This window comes from Ranitomeya variabilis, chromosome 4 (genome assembly GCF_051348905.1).
Source record: "Ranitomeya variabilis isolate aRanVar5 chromosome 4, aRanVar5.hap1, whole genome shotgun sequence".
NCBI classification, from domain to species: Eukaryota; Metazoa; Chordata; class Amphibia; order Anura; family Dendrobatidae; genus Ranitomeya; species Ranitomeya variabilis.
In genome coordinates this window covers 639,225,699-639,244,587 of record NC_135235.1, presented here as the reverse complement: position 1 = coordinate 639,244,587, position 18,889 = coordinate 639,225,699, and the positions used below count along the sequence as shown (strand labels likewise).

At 47.0% G+C, this 18,889-nt stretch overlaps 1 protein-coding gene across 1 annotated transcript in view; it reads left to right on the top strand.

Moving 5' to 3' along the window:
• The first annotated feature begins 2,025 nt into the window (after positions 1–2,025).
• Positions 2,026–18,889, top strand: part of LOC143767224 (uncharacterized) — a 28,955-nt gene continuing 12,091 nt past the window's right edge. The window contains exons 1-3 of the mRNA XM_077255377.1: positions 2,026–2,199; positions 2,282–2,405; positions 2,489–2,586. Of these exons, the coding sequence (XP_077111492.1) occupies positions 2,176–2,199; positions 2,282–2,405; positions 2,489–2,586 (246 nt within the window). The 5' untranslated portion in view covers positions 2,026–2,175. The remainder of the gene's footprint in view (positions 2,200–2,281; positions 2,406–2,488; positions 2,587–18,889) is intronic.

Sequence of the window (18,889 nt, the reverse complement as noted above, 5' to 3'; positions counted from 1 at the left end):
TAATTGGCTGCTATGGGCATAAAAGGAGATAAACTCATGGTGTGGCCATCATCTTCCCCTGACCTCAACCCTAAAGAGAACCTTTGGAGTATCCTCAAGCAAAAGATCTATGAGGGTGGGAGGCAGTTCACATCAAAACAGCAGCTCTGGGAGGCTATTCTGACTTCATGCAAAGAAATACAAGCAGAAACTCTCCAAAAACTCACAAGTTCAATGGATGCAAGAATTGTGAAGGTGATATCAAAGAAGGGTTCCTATGTTAACATGTAACTTGGCCTGTTAGGATGTTTTGGAGTTAAATAGCTTTTTGTTCAGTGACTGCGACCTCCTAATGCTGCAAATTCCACAAATGAGCATTTTCAGTTCTTTAAAACATATAAAATGTTTAGAAATTCTACTGTGCCTAATAATTTGGAACAGTGCATTTTGAGTTTTTATTCATTTTGGAAATTATACTGTTATCATGGGGAGGTTTCTTCAATAAAATTCGATGTATACTCTAACGGGTGATGACTTTTATTAGACTGACTGTCATTTGCACCGACCATTTAGGAAAATCCGAGAAAAATGTCATTTGCATAATAATTTGGAACATAGTGGATATACAGCAGTCTATACACATTATATAGGTGTAACTGCTGTACATACATTAACAAAAATTATCTTGGGTCTCACCCAGGTCCCTGAGATGGGGGGAGGATGAAGAGCTGAGGAGGGTCCTGTCCAGCCTCGGCGGTGAAGAGGAGCAGATCCCAGGAATTGGTGAGGACGAGTCTCCTCTGACGCTGGTACAGGCCGGCCAGTGTCACAGATGGAGGCGCTCTATGCGCGGCGGCCTTTACAAATATCTAGACCCCCTGTGCGCACGCGTGATCTCCTGCTTGCCCGCCCTGACACGGGCCGCAGCCGCGCACACAGGAGGACCGCGGCCGTGCTCGCGCACTGACAACAACTAGATAACACGTACACAAAGGACCTAACTCATAAGATTATAGGTCCGGCGGCCCACTGTGTGGTGGAGATCTGTCGGCCCACCGGGCATCTGCCGCCTGGGCAGATTAGCAATCCGACTCTGGTCTGAGGGAAATAGAAAGAAAAAACTTAACTGAACAAAAATGACATCACTGAGCAGTGGAAACATTGTGCAGTCAGATGAGTCCAGATTTCTGTGCTGATTAGTGGGTCAGAATCTCATACAAGCAGCAGGAGTCCATGTGTCCTTTCTGTCAGGTGCAGTAATGGCGGGAATGTGTTCTTGGCTCATCCTGGGCCCTTTATTATCTCTGGATGGATGTTTGGACATTAGGGCTTACAGAAGCATTTTGGCCAATCAGGTTCATCACTTCATGGCAGCTGTTTCCCCTACAGTAAAAGGACAATGCACCTTGTCACAATGGCCACTAGTCATAGAGGCCCCTGATCATGTGACCCCTGACTCCTCCCCTCCTGTGACCTCATCCCAGGTCCTGTGCGCACAGAACAGCCATATATGTGGTGTGCGGCTCTGCAGGTGGAGGTAGGTGCTGGAGATTCCCCATTACTGGGCGGGGGGGACATTAACCCCCTCAGTGCTGAGCCTGTGATAAATCCCTGTATGTGACTATAATGGGACTGTGTGTTATACCGGGGGCAGGACGGGGCCATGACTGGATGTAGTGATCATGTGACGCCGGTAACAGCTCCGGAGGTTTCTTACATGGGATCTTTATGATGTTCCATCTCCATCTTCTCCCCATTCAGGTCCCTACAATATCGGATCCTCTCAGTGGAGATCTTCTATATAAGAGAATTCTCCTGAGTGACCCTACAAGGATGGATAGGGACAGGGACAAGATGGCGGAGAGGATATTACACCTCACCCTAGAGATCCTCTTCCGGCTCACTGGAGAGGTGAGAGATTCTGATGACGTCACATTACATCATTCTTATCTATGGGAATAACAGATGGACAGAACTGGAGAGGTGAGGACTCTGGAAATGTCTGTAGTGAGATTTATTACTGTGTCTCTCCATAACCAGGATTACACAGTAGTGAAGAAGACCTCTAGTGAGCGCTGTCAGGCCCCTGTGTCTGCGGGATGGGGAAGAACCCTGAGCCCAATCACGGGGCCTCCACCTCACCCCCTGATACATGAGGACATCAACGACCAGAAGATCCTAGAACTCGCCTACAAGATGATTGAGCTGCTGACTGGAGAGGTGACACTGCTGGGAATGCTGGGACATTATACAGTAACACTATGAAGAGATCGGGGGATGACGGTATCATTGTATGTGTCAGGTTCCTATAAGGTGTCAGGATGTCACCGTCTATTTCTCCATGGAGGAGTGGGAGTATTTAGAAGGACACAAAGATCTGTACAAGGACATCATGATGGAGGTTCCCCAGCCCCTCACATCACCAGGTAATAGACAGGACTAAATACACACGGCCTATAATTATCTGTATGTAAAGAATGAATTCAGTCCCTGTATGTGTTTCTTCCAGTTCTATCCAGTAAGAGGACAACACCAGAGAGATGTCCGAGTCCTCTTCTTCCACAGGACTGTAAACAAGAAGATCCCAATGTTCCTCAGGATCATCAGGTAGATGGAGAGAAGGTGTCATGAAATCTTCCCTATGATGTGTATAAGGCTGTGAAGGTCTTGTGTTCAGTGTTGTTTTATCCCCCAGTATTATACATTGAACTGACAATTTATTAGAAACACCGACACTTTCTTTATGGAAACTTCCCTGTATAGAGAATACTAATAACTAATAATAATAATAATTTTATTTCTATAGCGCCAACATATTCCGCAGCACTGTACATTATAGAGAGGACTTGTACAGACAATAGACATTACAGCATAATAATAAACACAGATCAAAACAGACACCAAGAGGAATGAGGGCCCTGCTCGCAAGCTTACAATCTATGAGGAAAAGGGGAGATACCAGAGGTGGATGGTAACAGAACATGATGCAAGGAACCGGATTATGGTTTAAGTTTTTTGTATGGGCCACACAGGGATAGTTAGGTTAATGCTTTGAGGCGGTAGACCAGTCTGAACAAATGCGTTTTTAGGGCACGCTTAAAACTGTGAGGAATAATCGTATTAACCTGGGTAGTGCATTCCAAAGAATTGACGCAGCATGTGAAAAGTCTTGGAGACGGGAGTGGGAGGTTCTGATTATTGAGGATGCTAACCTCAGGTCATTAGCAGAACGAAGAGCACGGGTAGGGTGGTAGGCTGAGACCAGGAGGAGATGTAGGGTGGTGCTGATCCATGGAGCGTTTTGTGGATAAGGGTAATAAGTTTGTACTGGATTCTGGAGTGGAAGGGTAACAGTAAGAGTTTTTGCAGAGTCAAAAGTAAGAAAAGGTCGAATTCTAGAAATGTTTTTAAGGTGCAGAGAACAAGAGCGAGCCAGTGATCGGATGTGGGGGGTGAATGAAAGCTGGAAATCAAGTATGACCCCAAGGCTGCGGGCATGTTGCTTGGGGGTAATGTTGGAACCACACACGGAGATGGCAATGTCAGGCAAAGGTAGGCTAGTAGAGGGAGAGAACACGAGGAGTTCAGTTTTAACAGGTTCAGTTTCAGATAGAGGGAGGACATGATGATGTTAGAGACAGCGGTAAGACAATCACTGGTGTTTTCTAAAAAGGCAGGTGTGATATCAGGAGCAGAAGTGTATAATTGGGTGTCATCTGCATAGAGATGGTACTGGAACCCAAATCTACTGATTGTTTGCCCAATAGGGGCAACGAGAAGAGGAGGGGGCCTAGGACTGATCCTGGAGGAACCCCAACAGTAAGGTGAAGATGAGAGGAGGAGTAGCATGGTGGCTCAGTGGATATCACTGCAGCGCTGGGGTCTTGGGTTCAAATCCCACCAAGGACATCTGCAAGGAGTTTGTATGTTCTCCCCGTGTTTGCGTGGGTTTCCTCCGAGTACTCAGGTTTCCTCCCACATTCCAAAGACATACTGATAGGGAATTTAGATTGTGAGCTCCAATGGACAGCAATCATAATGTGTGCAAACTGTAATGCGCTGCGGAATATGTTAGCGCTATATAAAAATAAAGTTTATTATTATTATTAACTAGCAAAAGATACAGTGAAAGAGTGGTCGGAGAGATAGGAGGAGAACCAGGAGAGAACGGTGTCCTTAAGGCTGATGGAGCGGAGCATAGTGAGGAGGAGCTGATGATCCACAGTGTTGAATGCTGCGGACAGATCCAAGAGAATTAGCATGGAGTAGTGACCATTAGATTTAGCTGTTAGTAAATCATTAGAGACTTTAGTGAGGGCAGTTTCATTAGAGTGTAAAGAGCGGAAACCAGATTGAAAAGGGTCGAGAAGAGAGTTATCTGAGATAGCAGATAAGACGGGAGTGGACCAGGCATTCGAGGAGTTTAGAGATGAAGGGAAGATTAGAGGCAGGTCTATAATTAGCGGCACAGTTTTGGTCGAGAGATGGTTTTTAAAGTAATGGATGTATGATGGCATGCTTAAATGAGGAGGGAAAGATATCGGAAGAGAGAGAGCGGTTGAATATTTTTGTTAGGTGAGAGGTGACAGCAGGGAAAAGGACTGAAGGAGAAGTGAATGGGGTCACTGGTGCAAGTGGTCAGGTGAGAAGATGCAAGGAGCCTGATTACTTCTTCTGTGACTAGTTCAAAGTCAGAGAGTGAACTAGATGCAATGGGGGAGGGAGGACAGTGCATGGTATGAAGGGACTGGGAGATAATTTCCTGTCAGACATCTTCAATTTTTTCTTTGAAGTAATTGGCCAGATTGTCAGCGCTTAGATCCGTGGTTGGGGCCTGCACTCTTGGGTTGAGTAGGGAATGAAAAGTGTCAAAGAGATGTTTAGGGTTATTGGACAGTGAGGTGATGAGGGTGTTGAAATAGGTTTGTTTGGAGAGGTGAACGGCACAGTTGTATGTTTTAAACATAAACTTATAATGGATGAAATCTTCGGGTAGATTAGATTTTCTCCACAGGCGTCCGGCTCACCTGGAGTACTGCTGTAGGAAACGTGTTTGCAGCGTGTGCCACGTTTGTCGCCGTCTGTGTCGAGTTGTTCTATGTATAGGAGGTGCAGCTTCTTCCAGGGCACTTTGCAGGGTTTCATTGTAATGCTTCAGTGCAGACTCTGGACATGAGAGAGAGGAGATGGGGGCCAATGAGGACTGCAAGGTCTTCATAAGTTTCTGAGGTGTTAATGGCCTGTATGTTTCTATAAGTGTGGAAAGTGGGGGTGACCTGAGCGGGATGGCAATTATTGATAGAGAGTGAAAGAAGGTTGTGGTCAGAGAGCGGGAGAGGGGAGTTTGTGAAATCATCCACTGAGCAAAGCCGGGAGAAGACCAAGTCGAGGGAGTTCCCGTCTTCATGCGTTGAAGACTTAGTGTGCTGCGAGAGGCCGAAAGAGGAGGTTAGAGATAAAGGTGAGAAGCAGATGGGGAGAGGGGAAAAGCAATGGGGATGTTGATATCACCCATGATGAGGATGAGAATGTCACATGAGAGAAGGTGTGGAAGCCAGGTGACAAAGTGATCGAGGAACTGATGGGAGGGGCCTGGAGGATGATACACCACCGCCACTCGCATGGAAAAAGGGATGTAGAATCTGATCGCATGGACCTCAAAAGAAGAGAAGACAAGTGAGGGTACTTGGGGGATAACCTGAAAGATACATTTGGGTGATAGAAGCAGACCAATGCCTCCACCTGCTCTGTTGTACGATCTTGGGGTATGAGTAAAGTGTAGTCCACATATGAAAGAGCAGCAGCAGCAGCGATGGTGTCTGACTGCTGGGTCCAGGTTTCAGAAAGAGCCAGGAGGTTAAGAAAATCAGAAAGGAAGAAGTCATGGATGAAAGGGAGTTTATTACACACAGAGCGAGAATTCCAAAGGGCACAATTGAAAGAGGCAGAAGGTATGCATGGAATGTTAGTAAGGTTAGAGGGGTTTCTGAGAGTATCAGTTGGGAGGTTTGACTTGCTATAACATGGGGGGCCAGGATTAGGAGAGATGTCTCCTGTGACTAGGAGAAGGAGGATAGAAAGAGTAAGCAGATGGTTAGGTGATTTGTGAGAGCGTCTCATGTGTTGGATGGTCGGAATGAGTGGATCTGCGCTGTTTAGCAATGTGAACAGAGAGTGAGTGCTATACATAGGTGAGGAAAGGACAGAGGGGCCGATATGAATGGAGTGTAAAGAGTTAATGCAAGGGCAGAGAATGTGAGTGAATGCAGCAGCCAGGAAATAGATTATACAAATGCATATGGTGAATATTTGTTGTGTTCCAAATATACAGGGAATAAATTTATTTAATTGTCTTATCTGTCTAATTGCCATGTAATAACTGCCAGTACTTTGAAATGTGCTTCCATTAAATGTGCATAAATGCCTCCCCAGGCTATGTCTGAATATATAGGAGGCTTGTTCTTAGATCTTGCTTTTTTTTCTCTAGTTAGCAATCAATCAGACTAAGTTTAGACAGCAGGACACAATAAATGTAGTGAACAGATGAACAAATGTCCAAGCCTAAATGGATCATAAACCATTTTGAGAAGTTAGTTCACCTCATAGCATAAAAGACAAACAGAGTAAGGGTACCGTTACACTAAACGATTTACCAACGATCACGACCAGCGATACGAACTGGCCGTGATCGTTGGTAAGTTGTTGTGTGGTCGCTGGAGAGCTGTCACACAGACAGCTCTCCAGCGACCAACGATGCCGAAGTCCCCGGGTAACCAGGGTAAACATCGGGTTACTAAGCGCAGGGCCGCGCTTAGTAACCCGATGTTTACCCTGGTTACTATTGTAAATGGAAAAAAAAAAAAACACTACATACTCACATTCCGGTGTCTGTCACGTCCCTCGCCGTCAGCTTCCCGCACTGACTGTGTCAGTGCTGGCCGTAAAGCACAGCACAGCGGTGACGTCACCGCTGTGCTCTGCTTTTACTTTACGGCCGGCGCTCACAGTCAGTGCGGGAAGCAGACGGCGAGGGACGTGACAGACACCGGAATGTGAGTATGTAGTTTTTTTTTTTTTTTACATTTACAATGGTAACCAGGGTAAACATCGGGTTACTAAGCGCGGCCTTGCGCTTAGTAACCCGATGTTTACTCTGGTTACAAGCGAACACATCGCTGGATCGGCGTCACACACACCGATCCAGCGATGACAGCGGGTGATCCAGCGACGAAAGAAAGTTTCAAACGATCTGCTACGACGTACGATTCTCAGCGGGGTCCCTGATCGCAGTAGCGTGTCAGACACTGCGAGATCGTATGTATATCGCTGGAATGTCACAATTCGTGCCGTCGTAGCGACCAAAGTGCCACTGTGAGACGGTACCCTAAGTTGTAATAAGTAAATAGCATTATCTATGCAGCTAAGATGGATAACATTTGCGGAACTCATGCAGGAATTGTGTGCAGTAGCTGGAATTATATACCATTAGAATATATTGCAGGAGATGAGACAGCAATCAGAGGTGGGAAGTTGTACCATTAGAATATATTGCTGGAGATGAGACAGCAATCAGTGGTGGGAAGTTGTACCATTAGTATATATTGCAGGAGATGAGACAGCAATCAGAGGTGGGAAGTTGTACCATTAGAATACTGTATATTGCAGGAGATGAGACTGCAATCAGAGGTGGAAAGTTGTACCATTAGAATATATTGCAGGAGATGAGACCGCAATCAGAGGTGGGAAGTTGTACCATTAGAATATATTGCAGGAGATGAGACAGCAATCAGAGGTGGTAAGTTGTACCATTAGAATATATTTCAGGAGATGAGACAGCAATCAGAGGTGGGAAGTTGTACCATTAGAATATATTGCAGGAGATGAGAGAGCAATCAGAGGTGGGAAGTTGTACCATTAGAATATATTGCAGGAGATGAGACAGCAATCAGAGGTGGGAAGTTGTACCATTAGAATATATTGCAGGAGATGAGACAGCAATCAGAGGTGGGAAGTTGTACCACTAGAATATATTTCAGGAGATGAGACAGCAATCAGAGGTGGGAAGTTGTACCACTAGAATATATTTCAGGACATGAGACAGCAATCAGAGGTGGGAAGTTGTACCAATGGAATATATTGCAGGAGATGAGACAGCAATCAGAGGTGGGAAGTTGTACCATTAGAATATATTACAGTGTAATATAAAATAAAGTGATCATATTTCAGTCTGAAACAGCATTAGAATGGGAATTTTTAGCACTTCACCTAGGCATGGTTGTCAGTGAAATTTTGAAAACCTCTTTAGTTTTTCTTCTTAAAAGTATTAGTACTGAGAACATTATGATTGAGGGAAAAAAATTAAATGAAAGGGGATCCACAGGACATACATTATTTTTTGAGGAAGATATCAATAATATCTGAGGCAGTGACCAGTGTTACATGTGAGAGTTGCTGTTTTGTTCCCCCCAGGATGCGCATGGAGGCACATTGAGGCCATGGGAGTGCATTGCAGTCACAGGCGTAGCTGTGATTGCAATAAAAATAAAAGTGAGTGTTAGTCTTGGACAAGCTTTTTGTCCAGGGCAGATTTGAGAAAACCTTCTGAGCTTTTGTATTGAAACTGACTACAGGATGGTAGTGTGGCAGTCTGTTTCCTTCTTGGCTGGTTTTTATGTGGCCGAAGGTTACAGGTTCTTTGGTTAAAAGCCTTGCAGTAAAGGGTTTGGGTGTGTCAGGGTCAGAGTTAGGGCTCCTTTCTACTTGCGAGAAATACGTCCGTGTCTCTCATGTGAAAACCAAGCTCTAGCGCCGGCACTCCAGAGCGGAGCATGCGGCTGCATAGCAACACATGGAGCTGCACGCTCCGCTCCGGAGTGCCGGCGCCGGAGCTTGGTTTTCACATGCGAGACACGGATGTATTTCTCGCAAGTGGAAAGGAGCCCTTAGTGTCAGTCTGGTGCAGAACAGTTGGCTCTGCAGAGCTCCACCTGTGTGAGGTAACACAGGCAAGCAGAGCCAAACAGCCAGGGGAGCTGAGATGCCTGGCACCCACAGCGTACACAGCAGTGCAGTCGCCCACGGCAACTGGTCTTGGAGTTGGACTGGAGTGTTTATTGGCTGCAAACTGGAGGATGTGGTTCCAGGCTGGGATCCGGAGGATATTGTGTACTGTGTAATGCTGTGAGTTGGACATTAACCCTTTCATGACCCAACCTATTTTGACCTTAATGACCTGGCCATTTTTTGCAATTCTGACCAGTGTCCCTTTATGAGGTAATAACTCAGGAACAGTTCAATGGATCTTGGTGGTTCTGAGATGTTTTTTTCGTGACATATTGAGCTTCAAGTTAGTGGTAAATTTAGGTTGTTAATTGTTGCGTTTATTTGTGAAAAAATGGAAATTTAGTGAAAATTTTGAACATTTGGTAATTTTCAAATTTTGAATTTTTATTCTGTTAAACCAGAGAGTTGTGTGAGTTAATAGTTGATAAATAACATTACCCACATGTCTACTTTACATCAGCACAATTTTTTAAACAAAATTTGTTTGCTTGGAAGTTGTAAGGGTTAAAAGTTGACCAGCGATTTCTAATTTTTATAACAAAATTTACAAAACCATTTTTTTTTAGGGACCACCTCACATTTGAAGTCAGTTTGAGGGGTCTATATGGCTGAAAATACCCAAAAGTGACACCATTCTAAAAACTGCACCCCTCAAGGTACTCAAAACCACATTCAAAAAGTTTATTAACCCTTCAGGTGCTTCACAGCAGCAGAAGGAACATGGAAGGAAAAAATGAACATTTAAGTTTTTAGTCATAAAAATGATCTTTTAGCAACAATTTTTTTATTTGCCCAAGGGTTAAAGGAGAGACTGGACCCTGAAAGTTATTGCTCAATTTGTCCCGAGTACGCCGATACCCCATATGTGGGGGGGAACCACTGTTTGGGCACACGTCAGGGCTCGGAAGGGAAATGGTGACGTTTTGGAATGCAGACTTTGATGGAATGGTCTGCGGGCATCATGTTACGTTTGCAGAGCCCCTGATGTGCCTAAACAGTAGAAACCCCCACAAGTAACGCCATTTTGGAAACTAGATCTCCCAAGGAACTTATCTAGATGTGTGGTGAGCAATTTGAACCCCCAAGTGCTTAACAAAATTTTATAACGCAGAGTCGTGAAATTAAAAAATAATTTTTTTTGCCCACAAAAATAATTTTTTAGCACAAATTTTTTTATTTTCCCAAGGGCATCAGGAGAAATTATACCCCCAAAGTTGTTGTGCAATGTTTCCTGATTACGCTTGTTAGTGCTATCGGAACACACCGAGTAAATATAGATGTTTATTATTATTGGTGCGTTCGCAGTCCGGGGTCCACCGTGCAGGAGGAACCTGCTGCTAGTGAATGGTGGCACTATTTGGCGGTATAGGCTAGCTCTGTTACTTCACAGAGTAGCCGTGAAAGGAAAGTACTGCGCCCTGTTAAGGTACCTTCACACTAAACGATATCGCTAGCGATCCGTGACGTTGCAGCGTCCTGGCTAGCGATATCGTTGAGTTTGACAGGCAGCAGCGATCAGGATCCTGCTGTGATATCGCTGGTCGTTTAGGAAAGTTCAGAACTTTATTTGGTCGTCAGATCGCCGTGTATCGTTGTGTTTGACAGCAAAAGCAACGATGCCAGCAATGTTTTACAATGGTAACCAGGGTAAATATCGGGTTACTAAGCGCAGGGCCGCGCTTAGTAACCCGATGTTTACCCTGGTTACCATCGTAAAAGTAAAAAAAAAACAGTACATACTCACCTTCTGATGTCTGTCACACGTCCCTCGCCGTCCGCTTCCTACACTGACTGAGCGCCGGCCGTAAAGTAAAAGCACAGCACAGCTGTGACGTCACCGCTCTGCTGTTAGGGCCGGCACTCAGTCAGTGCAGGGAAGCGGACGCCGGGGGACGCGAATGTGAGTATGTACTGTTTGTTATTTTACACTGGTAACCAGGGTAAACATCGGGTTACTAAGCGCGGCCCTGCGCTTAGCAACCCGATGTTTACCCTGGTTACCCGGGGACCTCGGCATCCTTGGTCGCTGGAGAGCGGTCTGTGTGACAGCTCTCCAGCGACCATACAGCGACGCTGCAGCGATCGGCATCGTTGTCTGTATCGCTGCAGCGTCGCTTAGTGTGAAGGTACCTTTAGACTCACTGGAGCACAAGCTAACTGCCGGACTGATAGCAGTCAGTGGTTATGCAAACACACAATCTCCTCACCGGAGGTGCCGGTATTCTAGGGGCTTATTTCAGCCGGGTCCCTGAATACAATCACGCATAACCACACTGGTGCAAAGCACATAACTTGGATTGATACTAGCGCATGGCCGTGCGGTCAAGCAAACCTTTTATAGCTGTAGCAAGTACAGGACCTTCCCAGATGGACCAATGGGAGGCTGCCACAGAAGTTGAGCACCTTCAGGACCTTCCTAGAGGACCAATGGGTTTAGCTGCAGTATCTAAGCATGTGACCCTTGATCTCCAATGAGAGATCTTACCCTGGGCATGCTCAGAAGGGGAAAAGCAGGACTTAGTCCCAAAAATGTCTGTTCGCCGCTGCCCAGTACTGGCTACAATGGCAGAAGCTGGAAAGGCAGCAGTAAGCCTTTGCACAGAGTCAGACTGAGCGAGACGCTGGGACCGACGTCTCCGCTGAGCAGACTCCACTGCGGCACGAGAAGAATGGGAAACCACAGCGGAGATGACCCGAGATTTCCCCTGTGCAGAGGCGGGAACTCGATCCCTAACAACGCTTATGCCCCATATGTTTGGGTAAACCACTGTTTGGGTGCTCGTCGGGGCTCAGAAGGGAGGGAGCACCATTTGACTTATTGAACGCTAGATTGGCTGGAATCAATGGTGGCGCCATGTCAAGTTTGGAGACCCCTGATGTGCCTAAACAGTGGAAACCCCTCAATTCTAACTCCAACACACCCCTAATCCCAACTCTAGCCATAACCCTAATCACAGCCCTAACCCCAACAAACCCCTAACCATAACCCTAACCCCAACACACCGCTAACCCTAGTCCCAACCCTAACCACAAGCCTAACACTAACCCCAACACACCCCTAACCCTAATCGTAACCCTATTTCCAACCCTAAACCTAATTCCAACCCTAACCCTAAGGCTATGTACCCACGTTGCGGATTCGTGTGAGGATTTTTCCACACCGTTTTTTAAAAATCCGCAGGTAAAAGGCACTACATTTTACCTGTGGATTCATGTTATGATCCCAATGGCAGGGGACCTCAAAGATTACAGCAAAGTCTGCAAAACATAAATACCAGCTCATAGGGAAGTGGTAACTAGGCTGACCATATACCTGATCCTAGCGCAAACACTAACAGCAGCCGGGGAACGTGCCTACGTTGATTCTAGACGTCTCTACCCCTATCAGGGAAAATAAGACCTCTCTTGCCTCCAGAGAAAAGACCCCAAAGTAATACAAGCCCCCAACAAATAATAACGGTGAGGTAAGAAGAAAAGACAAACGTAAGAATGAACTAGATTTAGCAAAGAGAGGCCCACTGACCAATAGCAGAATATAGTAAGAAGACTTATATGGTCAGCAAAAAACCCTGCAAAATATCCACGCTGAATATCCAAGAACCCCCAAACCGACCGACGGTGTGTGGGGAGAATATCAGCCCCCCCAGAGCTTCCAGCAATAACAGGAATCACATATTGTACAAGCTGGACAAAAAATATGAACAATGCAAATGATCAAGAGTACGAAAGCAGGACTTAGCTTATCTTGCAAAGAACCAGGACCTGAAGACAGGAGCAAACAGAAGTGAACTGATTACAACGATGCCAGGCACTGGACTGAGAATCCAGGAAGTTTAAATAGCATCACCCCAGGCCTAACGAAGCAGGTGAGCACCAACCTGGTAAAAGACAATCCAAGTGCCAAATCACTAGTGACCACAAGAGGGAGCCAAAAAGTATAGTTCACAACAGATTTACCCCGGATTTCCAGTGTTTTTTGTGCGGATTTCACCTGCGGATTCCTATTGAGGAACAGGTGTAAAACGCTGCGGAATCTACACAAAGAATTGACATGCTGCAGAAAATACAATGCAGCGTTTCCACGCGGTATTTTCCGCACTATGGGCACAGCGGTTTTAGTTTACCATAGGTTTACATGGTACTGCAAACGTGATGGAAAACTGCTACGAATCCGCTGCAGATCCACAGCCAAATCCACACCGTGTACACATAGCCTAATTCTAATCCTAACCCTAATTCTAACCCTAATTGCAACCCTAACCCTAATTCTAACCCTAACAATAATTGCAACCCTAACCCTAATTGCAACCCTAATTTTAACCCTAACTGCAACCCTAAACCTAACCCTAATTGCAACCCTAACCCTAATTCTAACCCTAATTGCAACCCTAACCCTAATTGCAATCCTAATCATAACCCTAATTGCAACCCTAACCCGAGTTCTAACCATAACCCTAGTGGAAAAATGAAAGTAAATATATTATCTTTCTTTCATTATTTTCCCTACCTATGGGGGTGATAAAGGGGGGGGTTATTTACTACTTTTTTTTATTTTGATCACTGTGATAGGTTGTCACAGTGATCAAAATGTACCTGGAATGAATCTGCCGGACGGCAGATTCGGCAGGCGCACTGCATTTTTGAAGATGGCGGCGCCCATGGAGAAGACGGACGGACACCGGGAGGGACATCGGAGCTCGGCAAGTATGGGGGGTGGGATCGGACCACGGAGGGTGAGATCGGACTGCTGGGGGAGCGGACGGGAGGACAGAGGAGAGCGGAGGACAGCAGAGGACAGGACAGGGGATTGAGGGGAGAATATCAGTGGCGGGGGCAGATCATGTTCTCCAGCCATAGCCGATGATATTGCAGCATCGGCCATGGCCGGACTGTAATATTTCACCAATTTTCATTGGTGAAATATTACGATTTCTCTGATTGAAAGTGAAACAGTCACTTTCAACAGCCAATCAGAGCGATTGTAGCCACGGGGGGGGCGTGGGGGGTTGTTCCAACCCAACCCCTGGGCTGAAGTACCACTCCCCCTGTCCCTGCAGGTCAGGTGAAATTACAGTTAATCTTTTCACCCGATCTGCAGGAACGCAATCATCCTGTGACGCAGCATATGCGTCACAGGTCGGATTTGCACCGACTTTCATGACGCATATGCTGTCACAGGTCGGGAAGGGGTTAATAATGTGAGTTTGACATTAAACCTGTCAAGGTTTAATTAATTAAATATTAAAGAGACTTTTGTTTGGAACTTTGCTGGGTAACTGCCTCATCACTGCATAGCATGGATACTGCTGCACTACAAATTGTAGGTAGTGCACAGTGTTGTAAATTTTAACTGACTACATGACTGGTGTCCAACTAATGTGTTTGAAATCACTCATTTTTCCTTGGCATAGATGGGCTATAACATCAGATGAATAGTTCCTGTGCCACCATCTATCAGGTGTCCATCATTTAAAGCGAACCTGTCACCCCCAAAATGGGAATTGAGCTAAGCTCACCCGCACCAGGGGCTTATCTACAGCATTCTTATACTAACCCAGGGATGGTCCCGCTGTGGTCCGGTCTGATGGGCATCGCGGTCCGGGGCCTACCATCTTCTTATGATCACGTCCTCTTCTTGTATTCACGCTGTGACTCCGGCACAGGCGTACTTTGTCTGCAGTGTGCAGGTGCCGGGCCTCGCTGACCTTTCCCAGCGCCTGCGCACTGCAGTACTTTGTCCTGCCCTCAACAGGGCAGATAAAGTACGCCTGCGCCGGAGTTGCGGTGTGAAGACAAGAAGAGGACGTGACCTCGACACCCTTCGGATCGGACCGCCCACCCAGGTGAGTATAATATAACCTCTTTTTCTTATCTTTCAGGATACATCGGGGGCTTATCTACAGCATTACAGAATGCTGTAGATAAGCCCCTGATGCCGGTGGGCTTAGCTCAACTTCCATTTTGGGGGTGACCGGTTCCCTTTAAGGCTTCTGGAGGTATAGTAAGGGTGGGAGATTTTTCTCCTTCGCCTCATTGGGGGACACAGACCGTGGGTGTATGCTGCTGCCACTAGGAGGCTGACACTAAGGGATACAAAGAAAGTTAGCTCCTCCTCTGCAGTATACAGCCTCCTGCTGGCTGTCAGAGAAACAGTTCTTAGTGTCTGTAGGAGGCACACGGATGGGTCTGCTATTCAGACCCAAAACTCTTATTATTTTACATTTCAATTTTTACTCTTTACCTTTTTGATTTTTAATTTTTCCAAGGGCGAATGGGACGACGGATCTTTTCAAGGTTCCGATCTCCCTGAACCATCAACAGGTGAGCACGGAGAGTGTCGCCTCTCCGTATCCTATCCTGCGACATGAGATGCCACGCCTGAGCTGATTTTTAGGGGCGACGGGTCCCTTCAAGGGCACCGATCTCCCCACACTATCAACAGACGAGCACATGGAGTGTCGCCTCTGTTTATCCTCTTCTGCAGCCAGGCCTAATGCCGGACAACTGGCTCTGTTCTCCCCGGGGCTTGAAATCCGTGGATGTACAGAGGCACCCTCTCTTTGGCGTCCGAGCAGCCCCCACTGTACCACCACTGTTAAAGCGGATGGCACAAGGAGGCGAACAGTCCCTCTCCACCTCCCTAACAAAGGGATGGTGGATTGAGGTTTACCTCTTTATCCCAGCACCGTCCACACTGCAATACCTTACCTGCAGCAGAACAGTAGAGTGCACGCTTTCCTCGGAGCTGAAACAACCATCCGCGGCGGCTCCATGCCGGGACGCACACCGATGATGGGTGGATCCAGTGGGCGATGGGCCTCTGCAGTGGGATATTCAGATGCTGACAGGCAGCCATGGCTTCCCTGTGGCCCAACTCCCTGAGGTAATGCTCCGGCCGGCTGCAAAAAATTAAGCCCCAAGCTTCGGCCAATGTGTAGGCCTCATCCCGGTAGCCGTGCCCGCACTATGGTGTACTAAGGAGGCTCCGCCCACTTTTCTGGCGCTTCTCTCCTGACTCGCTTTTCTCGGCCACTCCAACGCCCCTCACGTCTACCCTTGGTATTGCTCCTGCCAGCTGCAGAAATTTAGGCCCTGGCTTGGGCCTATTCATGAAAGTCACGAGGCTTCGCTCACATCGTGTCTGTGGCTCCGTCCCCCCGAATTGGCACCTCTCGCTCTCTGACACCTCTGCAACTCCCGGTGGCCATCTTGGTCCACCCGGCCGGCTCACACAGGCGTGACGGTTATGCATTAAAGAGGCAGAACGACGCTGCAACATCAGTACCCGGGTAAGGAAGTACTGCTCTCCCCCCCTGCATTTTTCCCCTGTACTTAAGGGCACATGACCAGTATTCCCTGGTCTTAAAGGCATATGACCAATATTCCCTGGTCTTAAAGGCACATGACCAGTATTCCCTGGTCTTACAGGCACATGACCAGTATTCCCTGGTCTTAAAGGCACATGACCAGTATTTCCTGGTCTTAAAGGCACATGACCAGTATTTCCTGGTCTAAAAAGGCGCATAGCCAGTATTCCCTTGTCTTAAAGGCACATGACCAGTATTCCTTGGTCTTGAAGGCACTTGACCAGCATTCCCTGGTCTTTAAAGGCACAGAACCAGCATACCCTTGTACCCTTGTCTTAAAGTCCGAAGCGGGTCACCACAAATGAGCTCAGGAGCCCTCCACCGCTGATCCCAGCTTATTCCAGAATACCTAGTTCCCCTGAGTGGGCTTTGTAACTGACCGCAATGCATGGCTTCTCTGAACAAGAGATTGAATCCCTCCGTCAACCCTCTGTGACTCAGAGTGCTCGCAGGACCAATATAGATGGTCCCTCTCCTACATGGGAGCCGTCGGCTAGCGGGCCCGCAAGTATTCTAAAAATATACAGGCGTCTACAAATGTACAGGCGTCTAGAAAACGGAGGCTTCATTTCCTGATCTTCCTCACCAATGATTTGCTGAGAACAAGACTCTGAATATGGATCGGATATTGCCTTGGATCTGGACTCGCCAGAGGTTCAGAACAGGATGGATTCAACTATTTATATCATCAACCAATCTCCATAGGTATCCTTTTTCAGCCAATATGCAAACACGTGGGGTGTCCTATCCACGTATACCCCCTATGACGTGGGATGCCATGCCTGGTCTGATTTTTAGGGGCGACGGGTCCTTTAAAGGGCACCGATCTCCCCACACCATCAGCAGACAAGCACATGGAGTGTCGCCTCCATGTATCCTCTTCTGCAGCCAAGCCTAACGCAGGACAACCAGCCCTGTCCACCCGGGGATCTGAACTCTGTGGATGTACAGGGGCACCCTTTTTGGCATCCGAGCACCCCCTCTGCATCCCCATTATTTAGCAGATGATGCAAGAAGGCGGACAATCCCTCTCCACTTTCCTGTTAAGAGAATGGTGGATCGACGGTTCATCATTTTAACTCTGCACCGTCAAAAGAGAGCAACGATAGCAAGAGATGGCTTTTTCCTGACCTGCTGGATGCAGCCACGCATTCTGCAACTTGGCAGATTAACCGAGTAGAATCTCCTGTGGTATACCTACCAGTATCCCTGCCCAATGGGTCATCAATTAAAAATACCAAGGACTGTCAAATAGAAAATCTGGTTCGTTCTGTCTTCCGGCCTCGGGTTCAGAGCTCTACCCTCCCTTAGCCACCGCATGGGTTGCTAGAGCAATGGTCTCCTGGTCGGAGACTTAAACTACTTTGATTCCCAACAGTAACCTTTTCCCTTAGACAGTACAGCTGGCCAATCAAATTTCTTGAGTGGGAGTCTATGTAGTTCATGCTTCTGCGGAGCTGTCAGCAGCAAATGCCGTTACACTCAGAAGGTCATTATAGCTCAGAGAATGGAAGCGTACTCTGCATTCAAAAAGCCTCTGAGATCACTCCCTTACCAGAGTGGTCGGTTATTCGGTGAGAAGTTGGGAGTGTTCCCCAAGCAGGAACAAAGGATCGCATGTTTCCTATAGACCCAACCAGCAGTGGAAGGGTTGTCCAGGACAGTCTAGATCTAAGGGATCTTGGTTCCAAAAAGGGGACTGAAACGTAAGACCGATCCTGGACCTCAAACTTCTAACAAGCTTGACAAGGTCCTCCTTCTTCCGATGGAGTTCCTCCACTCAGCCATTACTTCATCGGAAAAAGGTGGAGTTTCTGGCATCCATTGACAATCGGTATGCTTACCTTCACATTCCTATTTTTCCCCTCTTCAAAAATTCCTTTGCTTTTCCATTTGCGAACAGCATTTAAGTCACAACCTTGCCCTTCGGCCTTGCTACCACATCCAGAGTGTTCGCAAGGGTCATGGCGGCTATCATGTTCCTCTTGCAACCAGAGGCATGGTTGTCCTGCCCTATCTGGTTGACTTTCTAGCCGCTCTTCCAGGACTGCGCTGAGTCGTCCATATCACTTGCGATACCCTCTCACCTGGGCTGTCAGCTAAACTTAGACAAGTTTTCCTCATTTCCAGCCCAGCAGATATCCTTTTTGAGGATGATCCTGGACACTTCCAGGAGGTTGGTAATTCTCCCTTGAGACAAGGCCGTGGCCCTTCAACAGGGAGCTTGCGCACTTGATCACTCATCCCCTCATTCCATTCGATTTGCTAGGAGGGTTCTTAGGAAAAAGGGTGATGGCAATGGAGGCAGTTTCCTTCGCTCCTCTCATTTTCTGCAGGTCAAACAGGCTTTCAGAGTGTAGTCTCTGAGCTCCTTCCTCATCCAGGGGAGATCTTTTCTCCCGGTTCAATGGTTATTAGTGATTAAAGATGCCAGTCTTCTTCTCCCGATCATTGTTCTGGGGTTCCGAACGTGTAATACT